Source organism: Vespa crabro, chromosome 4 (genome assembly GCF_910589235.1).
Source record: "Vespa crabro chromosome 4, iyVesCrab1.2, whole genome shotgun sequence".
In the NCBI taxonomy this organism is placed as follows: Eukaryota; Metazoa; Arthropoda; class Insecta; order Hymenoptera; family Vespidae; genus Vespa; species Vespa crabro.
In genome coordinates this window covers 6,624,404-6,640,786 of record NC_060958.1, presented here as the reverse complement: position 1 = coordinate 6,640,786, position 16,383 = coordinate 6,624,404, and the positions used below count along the sequence as shown (strand labels likewise).

The 16,383-nt window shown below is 28.9% G+C and overlaps 1 protein-coding gene across 9 annotated transcripts in view; it reads left to right on the top strand.

The window, feature by feature from the left end:
• The window catches only part of LOC124423331 (5-hydroxytryptamine receptor 1-like), a 122,960-nt gene extending 122,264 nt beyond the window's left edge, over positions 1 to 696 (top strand). For all 9 annotated transcript variants that reach the window (XM_046960924.1, XM_046960925.1, XM_046960926.1 and 6 more), the window contains one exon: positions 1 to 696. This exon is cut by the window's left edge and continues 224 nt beyond it. In XM_046960924.1, coding sequence (XP_046816880.1) covers positions 1 to 418 — 418 coding nt within the window. In that variant the 3' untranslated portion in view covers positions 419 to 696.
• Positions 697 to 16,383: the final 15,687 nt, after the last annotated feature.

Sequence of the window (16,383 nt, the reverse complement as noted above, 5' to 3'; positions counted from 1 at the left end):
GGCGAAGGAAAGAAAAGCTAGTACGACATTGGGCATCATAATGAGCGCATTCATCATCTGTTGGTTGCCATTTTTTGTTCTCGCATTGGTCAGACCGTTCCTTCCCGATCCACAAGCTATTCCAACATTTTTATCGAGTCTATTCCTTTGGTTGGGTTATTGCAATAGCCTTTTGAATCCGATTATTTACGTCACCCTTAATAGGGACTTTCGTAAGCCATTCCGTGAGATATTATGTTTCCGATGCAGCAGCTTAAATCACATGATGCGAGAAGAGTTCTATCAAAGTCAATATGGCGATCCAGTGAATAACTATGAAATAAAAGCCGGCGAAACCGAAAGCGGTGATAGATTGGACGATCAAGGGGTCGAAGCAATCGACGTTGTGGCCAACACACCTAATGAGAGCTTTCTATGATCAAAGTGAATAATTATTACCTTTATCAAACGAATTCTTCTCACTGATCTGAGCTTCTTATGGAGATATACATCCAATCCGAGACTCGGAATATTTTAACTAAATATTTATCGATCGAGTTTCTAACTTATTGCGGAGGATATAACAGCAGATTTTTTACGTACGAGTTTTTTCTTCCTTTCTCTTTCTTTCTTTCTTTCTTTATTTATTTCTTTCTTTATTTATTTATTTGTTTATTTATTTTTCTGTATTTTTTTTTATTTTTTTCTATTGTCTTGTATATTTTTTTCTCCTTTCTCTTTTTCTTTCGATCGGTAATACGAAGTTGTTGTTGTTGTTATTATTATTGTTATCATTGTTGTTATTTTGTGCATGGATTTATTTTTTTTTTTTAGATATATATAAATATATATATATATATATATATATATATATATATATATATATATATATATATATGTATATATATGTATATGTATACGTCGAAGTTCTTTCTTTCTCGTTACATCGTCCAAGAAGAAAAAAGTAAAGTAAAGGAAAACAAAAAAGAAAAAAAAAGACATAAGAAAGAAAATCGCAGATATGAAATCGAATGTTTCTATAATGCCGCCACGTAACACGAATTGATCCTTCTAACGAGAATTAAAATTATTCTCCGCGATTGAGAGATTTTTTACTCTTACGGTAAAAAAAATTATCGCGGAGAAGAGAAACAAAAGAGGGGGGGAGTGGAGGAAAAACAAATAGAAAAAGGAAGAGCGAAGCAAGAAGAAATAAGGAAAAAAGAAAAAAAAACAGAAAAGAACAGAAAGTAAAGAGAAAGAGAAAAGAAGAAGGAGAAGTTTCCTCTTCGAGAAAAATCATCGAGAGTTTACGAGCAACGGTCTTCTTTCCGTCGACGCCAGATAGTAGAAGGTCGGTAAGAAAATAAAGAAGTTTAGTGGAAAGTGATGTAAAGAGAGAACGATATAAAAGGAAAGAAAGAGAGAAAGAGAGAGAGAGAGTATGGTATCCTTTTCTTTGTCTATCTTTCCCTTGTTCTCTCTCTCTCTCTCTCTTTCTCTGTCTTCCTATCTCTATCTCTCTCTTTCTCTCTCTCTCTCTCTCTCTCTCGCTTTTTTTCTCTTTTATACCAAAGCTTGACCAGACATCTCGGTTTTCCGGATTTACCTCTCTTTTCAACGATCTATCGTGTCCCCCAGCGAGAACATCTTGCTTGTTCCCTGGTGTCTCGATTTTCTAACACCACTTTTCTCCCACGCGAGAACAAAATACTATGTCGTTCAATAAGAAAGAAAGAGATATATATATATATATATATATATATATATATATATATAAATATATTTTTTTTTCTCTCTCTTTTCTTTTTTTTTTTTTTTTTTAAATCGTTTTAACCTCGAACAACTGAAAAACATGACAGATACGTACCTTTAAAAAATGACAGAAACGTCGTTTTAACAAAAGCCTTCCGTAATAATAAATGAACCTATGCACTATGTATATAGGTTATACTTTTCATCGATGCCATTGTTCCGGGAGAATTTATTATATGACGCAGGAATATGCATTTGTGTAAGTACTTTACATATACGTACATATACATATATATATATATATATATATATATATATATATATGTATAAATATATCAAACCATTTTGACATTGCTCGTAAACGATTTATAATTTAACGACCATTTTACAACGGCTAAATTGAGGACTTGAGTATTCGTCGTCATAGTTTTCATTATAATCAATAATTTATCCAATTGCTACAGTCCATGTACATAAACAACGAAATGAGACTTTTATTCATAAATGTTTCATCAAATGATTTTCCAAAGAACAAATGAATTTTTATTAATTATATATATATATATATATATATATATATATATATATATATATATATTTATGTACGTATATGTACGTATGTACGTGAAAAAGAGAAAGATAGGGAGAAAAAGTAATTACAAAAAAAAAGGACAAAAAGGATAAAGAATGTTATCATCTCTCTTTTTTCTCTTTCTATTTGTCTATTTCGTTTGTTCATTGACTTAGAAAAGAAAAATACATACATAAAAATTCAGCTATATATATATATATATATATATATGACGGAGATAATTTTAAATTCTTTTTCTCTCTATACCTAACTCATGGAGTCGTTCGTTTCAAAAAAAAAAAAAAAGAAAAAAAGAAAAAAAAGAAAGAAAAAAAGAAATAAAAAGGAAACAAAACGAAAAGAGAGGAAAAAAGGAAAAGAAGAAAAGTAAAATAGATGAGAAACGAGCGTTCTCGTGTTTCTCAGAAAGATGACAACAAATCGTGTCCCCCTAAAAATTGTTTATTTTCACATGAACAATCCAATGGAAAGCAAAATGTTCCATTGTAATTGTAAAATTAAAAATGGCATCCTTTAAGCTTAATCCATGCGCGTCACTTTTGTTATAACGAAAGAACAAAAGATAAATAAAGATAGAGATAGATAAAAACAGAGAGAAAGAGATAGCAAAGCTTTCGAAGACATGTTTTGTTGTAACGACGTTGTAACGTTGGTAATGCAAGTGTGAAATCGTTGACCCGGAAAACGGAAGCAGGAGTTTCGAAAGCTCACAGAGGTAAGCATAGAAGCAAACTTGCGCCGACGCGCATAGCTGACAAAACCGCGACCACGACACGACAAGAGAAGAGAATGAGGGGGAGGACGAGGAGGAGGAGGAGGAGGAAAAGGAAGAAGAGGAGGAGAAAGAGGAAGAGGAAGAGGAAGAGGAAGAGGACTATGTTGGATGATTTAGAATGTTTCTCATCCTCTCGATTTTCAAATCCTTGCCTGTCTACATAAGCCCAGCTTACTTGCCTACCTGCCTACTTGCTCGCCTTCATCGATTCAACCAAGACTAGAAATTTGTGGAACGCATGTGGAACGCATGTGGAACCCATGTGGAACGCATGTGGAACGTGTATGTATAACACATATAAACTCTCTTTCTCTCTCTCTCTCTCTCTCTCTCTCTCTCTCTCTGTCTCTCTCTCTCTCTCTCTCTCTCTCTCTCTCTCTCTCTCTCTCTCTCTCTCTCTCTCTCTCTGTATGTGTGTAATTCTTAAAGGTACTTTAAGAATTAATTTAATAATGTAGTCACTATTTTTTTCGAGATCTTTTAGACGAATTGTTTTTTCTTCTTCTTCTTCTTCTTCTTCTTCTTCTTTTTCGAATCGTAAAATTACAAGCCTAAATGATCTTGATTAATAATAATTGATTTTTAATATCACTCAGGAACTTTAAGTCTGACTTGTATATTAAAAAATTCGGCTGATTTTAATTAATACATTGAATTATCAATTTTGCAAAGGATCGTATGTAGCAAAATAGAAAGAAGATAATGAATGAATATCTGGAATGGTGAGCTTGTTCGTTTAATTAATGTTTGGCTAATTGTAAAATTTTTATTTAAAGAGAAAAAAAAGAGACAGTAAGAAAGAAAGAATGAATGTAAGTAAGTAAGTAAGTAAGTAAGTAAGTAAGTAAATAAATAAGCTCTTGTGCCAAGCACGGTTAATTAACGTCACATCTCGTAAATCCAAAGAGACTTTCCACAATCAAGTAAATTTTTATTATTTCAAAAGAAACTTCATTATTTCTTTTTCTGCTTTATGTATCTTTCCTTTTCTACCGTGTATATATATATATATATATATATATATATATATATATATATATACTTTTTTTTTTCTTTTTCTTTTTTGATTATTATTATCAAAAAACAAAGTTATATATCTAATTGTAATAAGCGTTAGAAATCTATCGGATATTAAAAATTCTCAATTCTTACGAGAATTAAAAAAAGAAAATTTTCGACTACAAATACACGATCGTATATGCATCTCCACACGTACGTATATACGTAGAGATAGATAAATAGAGAAAGAAAAAAAAGAGATAGAGAGGGAAATGAAACACGAATAAAAAAAGAATAAGAAGAAAAACAGGGAGAATCAAGCGCGAATAAATATTGTCGAACGTTAATGTAAAAAAAGAAAAAAAAAAAGAGAGAGAAAAAAACCGAAAGGAAAAAAATAACCACGAATTTTTATTGGATCGATGACAAATAGATTTAAGGGAAGAAATGTAATATTAGATTTTAACGTCGAATAGATCGCCAAGTTAAAAATTATACTGATCAATCAATGAGAAGAGAGTAATAGGCGATAAATGATAAAGTCGATCTTAATCTATGTATGTATACACGTACTTAAATGTGTATATATATATATATATAAATATAAATAAATAAATAAATAAATACGAATGATAAATTATGATTTATTATACTGGATAACGTTCGGTTATCGAAAAGAGATCTCGATGTCTCTGCGATTAAAATTAGTGATTATCACGCGCTCGATGTTCGTTGTTCCGAATCGTTCGATTTTTTCTGATCGTCATATCTTATGGTCGAAAGAAAAAGGGATTGAGAAGATGTGTATAAAAGAAAAAAAGAAACAAAAAAAAAAGAAAAAAAAATAAAGAAACGTATCCTAAATGTTTCATAAGCGAACATGTTTGTATGTTATGTAAATCAAAAGGAAGACAGATAAAGAAAAAACGAAGTATCGTAGAGAAACATAGAGAATCGTAAATAATAATAATAATAATAATAATAATAATAATAATAATAATAATAATAATAATAATAATAGTAATAATAATAATAATAGTAATAATAATAATAATATTAAAATTAATAATATTACTGATGATATATGATATTAATAATCTGTAAACGAGTTCGTTGTCATTGCTTTGAAAAGAAAAAAAGAAAAAAAAGAAAAAAAAGAACATGAACAAAGAACAAAAAAAAAAAAATGTTGATACTTTCTTTCTTTAAAAAGAAAAAACAAAAATGAAATAAAATTAAAATGAAAATAATTATTGCACGTGCGGCTTCCAAATGTGTATATATATATATTACATAATATATATGTATATACATACATTTATAAGCATATGTGTGTGCCTGTGTGTGTGTGTGTGTGTGTGTGTGTATAAATTTAGCCACGAGTAACTATTAGGTAAACGTTAAATGCATCTAACGTATCCTAAATTTCTGATAAAGTTAAACCTCACTTCCCCCCCCTCTCTCTCTCTCTCACTCTCCCTCTCCCATGGGATTTAACTCTCTCTTTCAGAGAGAGAGAGAGAGAGAGAGAGAGAGAGAGAGAGAGAGAGAGAAAGTACCTTGGAGCTATTTAATACACACATCAGATGAATATTTGCGGTCTCTTGGATCTCGTAAATGAAATTTTCAAAGTTGCGTGCTACCTAGAGAAACTTCGTCGAAAGCTTTGAAAATACGAAAATATTATTTTCCATATTTCGTTCGATGCTTTGAAAGTAATATTTTTGGTTTCTTTTGACAAATATATTTCGAAGTTTTGTTTGGAAATATTCAAAAACGATACACCAAATGACGATGTTAGGTTTTTAAAAATGGCACCGATTAGTTTCAACGCGAAATCTATTCGAATATAATTCAAACGCGTTTTGAAATCAAAATTTTTCGTCCTTCTATTTCTTCTTTTCCTTTTTTTTTTCTTCTTATTTTTCGTTTTTTATTTTTAAGAAGATTTAAGAAGGAATTAGATGGTCCTGAAAAAGAAAGAAAAAAAAAGGAACTCCCCAGAAAACTTCCTTCTTAATAATTCTAGAATCATATTAACGCGGATGATCATATTAAATTATATAAATATACGTAGGAATAAAATTTGAAAATTAATAATGAGAGATATTTCGTAAACGCCATGAAGAGAAAAATAAAAAAGTAGTAGTGTGTATTACGCATACGATACGAAAAAAAAAAGAAAGGATACGTATATCGTTTCGATGTAATACGGTAGATAAATGATAAATGAATTGCATAGAATTTATCAATGTAAAAAGAAGCGTAATAGGATATCGAACGTCTCTCTTGTAAGTAAATTTTGAAAATAGAACGATACACATTCTCGCCTCTATATAAATATAGACGAAGGTAAGAAAGATTAATTAGAAAAAAAAAAAATAAAAAAAAAAAAAATGTAAAAAGAAAAGAAAGGAAAGAAAAAACCAAGATTTAAAAAAAAACAAATTAAATTAAAAGAACGACAAGAAATCCTTTCTACGTTGAGTAAAAATAAAAAAAAAAAAAAAAAAAAAAAAAACAAAAGTAAAAGAATATCCCTAAAAATCGCGAAAAGAGAAATGTCGGATTTTCTTTCTGCTTTGCTTTTTTTCTTTCATTCTTTCTTTCTTTCTTTCTTTTGTTTCGTTCATACTTTTGAAACATTATTATCGATCCTTTCTTTTTTTTTGTTCCGATAGAATTTTTTTTTCCTTCTTTTTTTTTTTCTTTTTAACGCGTTTCGAATCGTTCATTGCGCGTATTAAAGCGAAAAATACATAATACTATCACAATTATATTATTATCGTTATTATAAAAATTTCGGTGTGTATGTGTGTGTATACGTTGTGTATATACATATATACATATATATATATATATATATATATATATATATATATACATGTATGTGTGTACGTATGTACATACATATGTATGTTTGTTTGTGTACGTGTGCGAGTATATATACGATATAACGAAACTCGAGGATAAATCGTTTACAACGAGAACAAAGAGAAAATTTAACGTAGCGGCTACGAACGAGCAGTCATTTCCAATTGGCAAATTCGATAAGCGCCGAGTGTTGGAATCACGATTTTTCGCGAATGTGAATATCGACATTGAAAAAGAGAAAGAGAAAGAAAGTAAAAATGAGAGAGAGGGAGAGAGAGAGAATGAGAGAGAGAGAGAGAGAGAGAGAGAAAAAAAAGAGGGAACAATTTCGTAGCGAATCGATTTTCGATATTGAAATACAAATTTTCGAAAGATTGCAACGTCCCGGAGAAAAATGAATGTTTTAAATGAATTTTCCTTTCCTATAGTTTATCCACGTAGATATTATAATCTCTGTGGATAAATTTTATTCTATTTCTTTTTTCTTTTTCATTCTTTCCTCTCTTATTTTTATTCTTTCTAAATTCTTCTCCTTCTGTGATAATTTAATTTCATTAATCTCTTAGGATTAAATTTAACAAGAAGGCGACGACGAAGTGTTTAATTCGAATTATGAACAAAATTTAAATAACAAATTTAATAAAGAAAATTCGTGATTATGATTAATGACAACGAATTCTTCAAGGAGTTTCGTTAAATCATCGTAACCCTATTAAGAACCAGAGAGGGGGAATGAAATATGTGAACATTCGAAGGATAACGTTAAGGGAACATCAGGAAGGAGAAAATCGATAAGAAACGATATCGTTATCATTTTTTCTCTTTCTCTTTTCTCTCTCTCTCTCTCTCTCTCTCTCTCTCTCATTCTCTCTCTTAAATACATACACACATACCCACACAAACACACTATTAACCTATTTTTGATACCAATATTGATATATTGAAAAACTCTTTGGGTTCTTCGACAAATGAATTATAAAATAATTCGTAATAATTAAAAAAGAAAATAAATAAAATCTGATAAGACGCGAGATATACACATCTGCCATCTTTCGTTTCTAATGATTCTCATGCATACCATTACATTTACAAAAGGATGATAAAAATGAGAGAGATAGAGAAAGAGAAGGAGGAAGAGAGAGAGAGAGAGAAACACGTAGAAGAAAGAAGGGAATGAAAAAAATCTATAGATACAGCTGTGTCTCATCCTTTCGAACGAAAGAAATTCTAGAGCAAAAATAACTCTTGTAGCTTATCTGATATATATATATATATATATATATATATATATATATATATATATATAAATGTTATTTAAGAAAACGCTAAAACCTGTCGGCTATTATCCTCTGTACATAAAATAAAACGACCATCGGGAGAAACTTCCTATGTATATATAAGTGTTAATATATATATATATATATATATATATATATATATATATATATATATATATATATATATCTTTAAATTAACTTACAACATATTATATATATATATATATATATTATACACACATACAATATGCAGTGTATATATATATGTTCTATATATACACACATATATATATAATGTGCTATAAGTTAGTTATAATAAATAGATCGATACAGATACGAGAGAAAGAAAGATAGAGATTGGTATAGAAATAAAGAGAAAGAGAGAGAGAGAGAAAAGATACGATCGATCAGGCTACACTAAAAGTATCTTAAAATAATAAATATCATACGATCATCGAAGGATTAATTTTAAACGGTGTTAGTTTTAAATAAATAAATACATTCTTCTTTCTCTCGTTTCTCAATATATTTATATATTTAAGGATTCATTATAGTATATATATGTATATATATATATATATATATATATATATTTATATATATATATATGTTATTGTCATAATCAATCCTTTCTTATATATTCCTCGTCTTAGCAGGATTTTGGGTTATTTATCTGGTAAAAAAAAAGGAAAGAATATAGATAAGAAAGAAAAAAAAATTAAAAAAAAAAACACTCGTTTATATGTAAAACTTTAGATTATATTAAATAGATCATGTAAAATATGTAAATGAATTGTCGCATAATTAAAATGGATAGATGAAAAATATTGAAAGTAAAATACCCGATAAAATTATATAAATATATGTATGTAAATATATTACAACGGGTATTTTACTTGTCCCCGAACCTTTTATAGTCTTCTCTATCTCTTTTTCTCTCTCTCTCTCTCTCTCCCTCTCTCTCTCTCTCTCCCTCTCTCTCTCTCTCTCTCTCTCTCTCTCTCTCTGTCTGTCTCTCTTTTTATCTGTCTCTCTATCTCTATTTATCTTTTCCAATAAAAAAACGATCCTCCTGAAATCCTCTAATACCGCAAGACTGAAAAAGACTTTTCTCGAAAAAGGATATCTCTGCCGAAAGATATCTCGACTTTTTCTAACTAATTCGCTGCTTACGTTATTCCAAGCTCTCCTTTGGATTTTTCTTATCGAAAAAAAATTTATTTTTCTACGTCATATAGATTCTTCTCTTTTTGGTTTATCCTTTTATCTCACGAATTTCATCTTACTCTTTGCGTTGTTTTATTTCAACGAAAGGAAGCGAGAGGTAGAAACAAAAAAACAAAAAAAAAATCAAAAAAAAAAATTATATTCTATACCAGAACAATGTTGTCATATAGAGTCGTCGTTTAATTTCGTATAGTTATATCTTTATGAATCTTTTTATGTTTTCTTTTTTTAAAGATACATACGTAAATAAATTTTGCGATTAGAAAAATAATAGAATAAAAACATTTTTTTTATTTATATATATATATATATATATATATATATATATTTATATAGATAGATAGATAAATAGATATGTATGTATTATTTATTACGGAATATTTTGTCTTTATCGATTCAACGTGAAATCGCAACGTATATATATATAACGTAAACACACTTGAAACGTCTTGATAGGAATATTAACAGTAGTAATGTGGTAGTGGTAATAGTACCTTTCAGAACTTCACAAGTACTACAAGGTACTGTAAGTAAACAATGAGGTAGGTCAACAATAACGAGGCACGTTCAGTTGTCGTTCGGCTCTCAACCCGGCTTGACTTGATTACATCTCTTCGGTAAGTATGTACATTCGTATGTACGTATATATATATATATATATATATATATATATATATTCTATTACTCATCGAAATCTCAAGAAAATTAGATTTCATAAAAGATAATCTTTCTAATTATATTATCTTATTCATTTAGAATAATTTTAGATAAAACGACACGTTTTACGTCCGTTCAAGAATGATCGATTTTCATCGACGAGATCCATTATATACTAATAACGAACCCTACGATTTCACTTGGATCTAAAAATGCGTACAAGATTTTTATTTATCATATCTTCGATTTTACATTTATAAGAATAACGAGTAACCATAAACATGATTAGAATCGTTAATGACTACGTTAAGTACTAGTATTTACTTCGTAAGCTTTTATTATGACCGATCGATAAATAGATGAATAGAGAAAAATCCGTTTTATTATTTTCTAAAGATTATTATTATTATCTAAAGGATACGTTATTTATTATTGAAACATTAATTTTTCGTTCAATTTATTCTATATATACGACTTATAATTAACAATAATTGCAATCGTAAATCCCCTCCTTTTTTCTCCCCTCCCCCTCCCTCCCCATAGCTCTCGTTTGTTCGATTTTATATAGATACTTATTATATTTGATCAATTATTTTCTCTATACATAAATTATTAGATATTAAACATCGTTTTAGGATCAATGTGATTTTATTGGTATATATAAACACGTACTTACATATGATGTATATGATTTATCATTTCTATCGATTTTATATGTTTAACAATTTTTATCAGTTTGATTTGTTATGAAGAGATTGATTTTTTTTTTTATTATATATTTATTTTGGTTTTATTTTTTTATATAACTAGAATGGTTAATCGAGAACTATAGAATATTATTTGGACGTTAATCCTTCGTTTCGTTAGAATCTATAATTACGATTTATAATTAAATAAGAATTATTATCATAATTGATCATAAATCGTTCGTTCGATTTTAGAATATTTATATTTATACTTCGTCGATTATTTATTCTCATGCATATATTATATTTAATATCTGCTGATAGACACGCCGTCGATGTTCGAACGAATTGAATTATCCAAGTTCGAAAAAAAAAGAAAAAAAAAAAAAAAGAAAAAGAGAGAAAGACAGAGAGAGAGAGAGAGAGAGAGAGAGAGAAAGAGAGAGAGAGAGAGGAGAGACGAGTACGATTAAAAATCATGCGAGATAAAAAAGGGGTAGAGAACGAAGTTAATTAGTTGACCGGATTAAAAGCGTAAGATTTTATTTCGAGTTCAGCCACTAAAAGGACTCACCATTTAATTAATTTAACGTGCAACGATAAAAGTCATTTTGCTCTCACACGGATTAAGAATTTTATTGATCTAAATGGAATAATTCGAGAAAATTATATCTATTTTGTTTCGGGATTTGAGAATATTTGAAAGAAGCTTTCTTGTTTTATTTTATTCTATTTTCTTTTTTCTTTCCTTTTCTTTTCTTTCCTCTTTTTTTTTCTTACATCTTTTATATGTAAAAATTTCATCACGCATTAATTAACAACAACAACAACAACAACAACAAGACGTTAATCGTTGAGTCGATTCGAGTTGAGTCAAATTTATATTGAAAAAAATTTATTATTTTTATTTTGTTTCAATTTATTTTTATATTCCCTTTTAATTAACAATGAATTACATTTATCATCGAATCGCAAATTTTCTACAAAAAGCTTTCTATTTATTTATTTATTTATTTATTTATTTATTCATTCATTCATTCATTTATTTATTTATATTTGACGATAAAAATATAAAATGAGAAGATAGTAATGGCAAATGAAATGTGACAAGAAAATTCTATAATTGGCTATTAGAAAGTTAAAAAGCTTTAAGGTGAGTAGTTGAAAGTCGTTCTCTAAAATACGAAGAAGAAAGTTGAGAAGACAGTTGCTAAATAAATAATTGTAATAAATGAAAATAAATTATTCTCGGATTATTAAATTCGAGCTTTATCCAATCGAGATCGTCGGACATTGATTATAGATTTAAGTTTAACCAAGAATTTTCTTTATTTTTATTTAATATTATTTATTCTTATTTATTAGCATTACTTTTATTTTTAACAATACATATTTAAATCGTAAGATGATAGGTATAAATGGCAAATAAATGGGATAAATGATTAATTTACAAATTAGTTCAAAGAATTTTAAAGTAGTTAGTAATTGTATTCGAATAAAATCAAAGAATAAAGAGCAAAATCCGAAAAAACAGTTGCCAAATTTAATAAATAAAAGTTAATTATGATAAATACTGTGAATTATTATGTTTGAGTTTTATTAAACGAAAAATCAATATGAGATAGCGAGACTATCAAACTTTTTAAACTATTGATCATATAAAAATCGTTTGATTAATTAATTAATTTATTTATTAATTATGATCACACAAATGAAAAATATATTGGGTTGGCAACTAAGTGATTGCGGATTTTGTCGATGATGGATTTTACACTTTCTTTTGTTGTGTTAACGTGGTCATTCCATCTAACCTATATTTTTTTCTTATTTGGACTTCTACCTTTAATTTAGTAAAAAAATTATATCGATTAGTGCTTTAATTTTGTTTTTATCCCAATTTAAAAATGGAAGAACAAGACGTGCACTTTAGACATATTTTATTGTATTACTTCCGAAAAGACAAGAACGCATCGCAAGCACAAAAGAAGTTATATGCCGTATATGGAAATGAAGCCTTGAAAGAAAGGCAGTATCAAAATTGGTTTGCCAGATTTCGTTCTGGTGATTTTTCACTGAAAAATGCTCAACAATCTGGCCGTCCAGTTGAAGTCGATGAGATCCATATCAAGGCCATTAACGATTCAGATCGTCATAGTACAACACGTGATATTGCGGAGAAGTTCAATGTATCGCATACATGCATTGAAAAAAAATTAAAAATGCCTGGTTATGTCAAAAAACTCGATTTATGGATCCCTCACCAGCTTAAGAAAATTCATTTGACGCAACGCATTAGCATCTGCGATTCGCTTCTGAAACGCAACGAAACTGATCCATTTCTGAAAAGCCTAATTACTGGCGACGAAAAGTGGATAGTTTATAACAACGTTAATCGGAAGAGATCGTGGGTAATGAAAGATGAACCAGCCCGAACGACATCAAAAGCAGAGATTCAGCAAAAAAAGATTATGCTGTCAGCCTGGTGGGATTATAAAAGAATTTTGTACTTTGAATTTATGCTACAAAACCAAACGATCAATTCAAACGTGTACGTTCAACAACTCGCCAAACTGAGTGATACAATTCAAGAAAAGCGACCGGTATTGTCAAATCGTAAGAGTGTCATTTTCCACCATGTCAATGCAAAATCCCACACGTCTTTGATCATTCGCCTAAAATTATTGGGACTGGGTTGGGATGTTTTATCACATCCACCATATAGCCCTGATCTTGCGCCTTCAGACTACCATTGGTTTCGTTCCTTGCAGAACTACTTAAATGGTAAAATTTTTAATAACGCTGATGATGTCAGATCTCATTTAATTCAGTTTTTTGATAGCAAAGACCAGAAATTTTACGAACGTGGAATTTTGACACTGCCAGAACGATGGCAAAAGGTCATCGACAATAACGGACAGTATCTAATTGAATAAACTTATATAAACAAAAATTAAGAATTTTCCTTTTTATTTGAAATCCGCGATCACTTAGTTGCCAACCCAATATTTAATAAAATGAACGACTTCTTATCTAGAATAATAATCATAAATCATAGTGACTTCGTTTCCTCGAAAGAATTCGAGTAATATTTCATTATTATCTTTGACCCTTTAACTTTTCGAAAACTCTGTATTAAACCTCTAGAGAATCATTTTTCATTTTAATATATTTTTATTTCCTATTCTTATTTTATTTTATTTTATTTTATTTTTTATTTATTTATTTATCTTTTTTTTCCGATGTTATATCTGACGATATTTAATAATATTTATTGCTAGATCATTTCTAGATCATTCAATAAAATCTTATGCATAGTTAATATATATACGAAGATTATTTTTAAATCGATTTCTACAGAAATAGTAAATGAATAAATGAATAATAATAAAATAAAAAAAAAAAAGGAACAATGGTATTCACGGTATCTCGACATTGTACTAACAAAATGTCAACAGTCAAGGTAATCGTGGTACTCCCGTAGTCATCGGCCATACAATTTGTCACTTTAGAAATTTTATATATATATGTAGATATACGTTTGATGGGCACATTAATACATTTTTTCTCTATTATCTATTCTTCTTTGGTTTATCATTACTATTTTGTTTGTCTACATTTGACTAATAGATTAATCAATAAATCGAAAAGAAATTAATCAATTTCACATTATTTAAAATGGAAGTTACATTTTGTATATTAATTATTTTTCACAGTATGTATATATATATATATATATATATATATATATATCTTTCATTTATAAATAATCATTTAAAATAATTAAACAAATAATTTAATAATAATCGATGATCAGCTGTTCGTATTTATAATGCGAATCGATTACACATTATTCCAATCAAATATTATTTTTCAATTTATATTTATCCCTTTTCTTCTTTTAAATATGAATAATAATACAAAATGATTAAATCATAATTTAAATAATAATCGATTAATATTCGTTCGTGTATTATAATGTTCATTTAAATGGAAGAGAGAATACTAATATGTTATTATTCTAAAAATTATTTATCAATTTATATTTATCCTTCGTAGATTTTATGAATAATAATTCGAAATAATTAAATGATAATATTTAAATAATAATCGACAGATCGGTCGAAAATAATTTATATTCGTAAATGCGCATCTAATACGTATTAAAGCAATCTTTTTCTTTTCTTTTTGTTTCTTTTTTCTATTTTTGCACTTACATTAATTTAGTCAAAAGTTTTCTAATGTTCTTACTAGTCGAGATAGTTGCTATCATTTCAATGAAGAAATTACAACGAACTTTCAAAGTTCTTAACTAAAACTATGTTCCAAATAGACGAAGAAAACTTTTAGACATACAATATAACAAACTTTTGAACAAAGATGGAAAGCATGGAGATCCAAAGTTTTGTTGTTAAAAAACTCTAGAATATATATATATATATATACACTAATGAAACTTTCTTATATATTTATCGTCTATCCCTTTCTATTGGGGGATCCCTTTCTAGGGTTGGCAATTAAGTGATTGCGGATATCAAATAAGAAGGAAAATTCTTATTTTTTGTTAAAAAATATAACTTTATTCAATTAGATACTGTCCGTTATTGTCGATGACCTTTTGCCATCGTTCTGGCAGTGTCAAAATTCCACGTTCGTAAAATTTCTGGTCTTTGCTATCAAAAAACTGAATTAAATGAGATCTGACATCATCAGCGTTATTAAAAATTTTACCATCTAAGGAGTTCTGCAAGGAACGAAACCAATGGTAGTCTGAAGGCGCAAGATCAGGGCTATATGGTGGATGTGATAAAACATCCCAACCCAGTCCCAATAATTTTAGGCGAATGATCAAAGACGTGTGGGATTTTGCATTGACATGGTGGAAAATGACACTCTTACGATTTGACAATACCGGTCGCTTTTCTTGAATTGTATCACTCAGTTTGGCGAGTTGTTGAACGTACACGTTTGAATTGATCGTTTGGTTTTGTGGCATAAATTCAAAGTACAAAATTCTTTTATAATCCCACCAGACTGACAGCATAATCTTTTTTTGCTGAATCTCTGCTTTTGATGTCGTTCGGGCTGGTTCATCTTTCATTACCCACGATCTCTTCCGATTAACGTTGTTATAAACTATCCACTTTTCGTCGCCAGTAATTAGGCTTTTCAGAAATGGATCAGTTTCGTTGCGTTTCAGAAGCGAATCGCAGATGCTAATGCGTTGCGTCAAATGAATTTTCTTAAGCTGGTGAGGGATCCTTAAATCGAGTTTCTTGACATAACCAGGCATTTTTAATTTTTTTTCAATGCATGTATGCGATACATTGAACTTCTCCGCAATATCACGTGTTGTACTATGACGATCTGAATCGTTAATGGCCTTGATATGGATCTCATCGACTTCAACTGGACGGCCAGATTGTTGAGCATTTTTCAGTGAAAAATCACCAAAACGAAATTTGGCAAACCAATTTTGATACTGCCTTTCTTTCAAGGCTTCATTTCCATATACGGCACATAACTTCTTTTGTGCTTACGATGCGTTCTTGTCTTTTCGGAAGT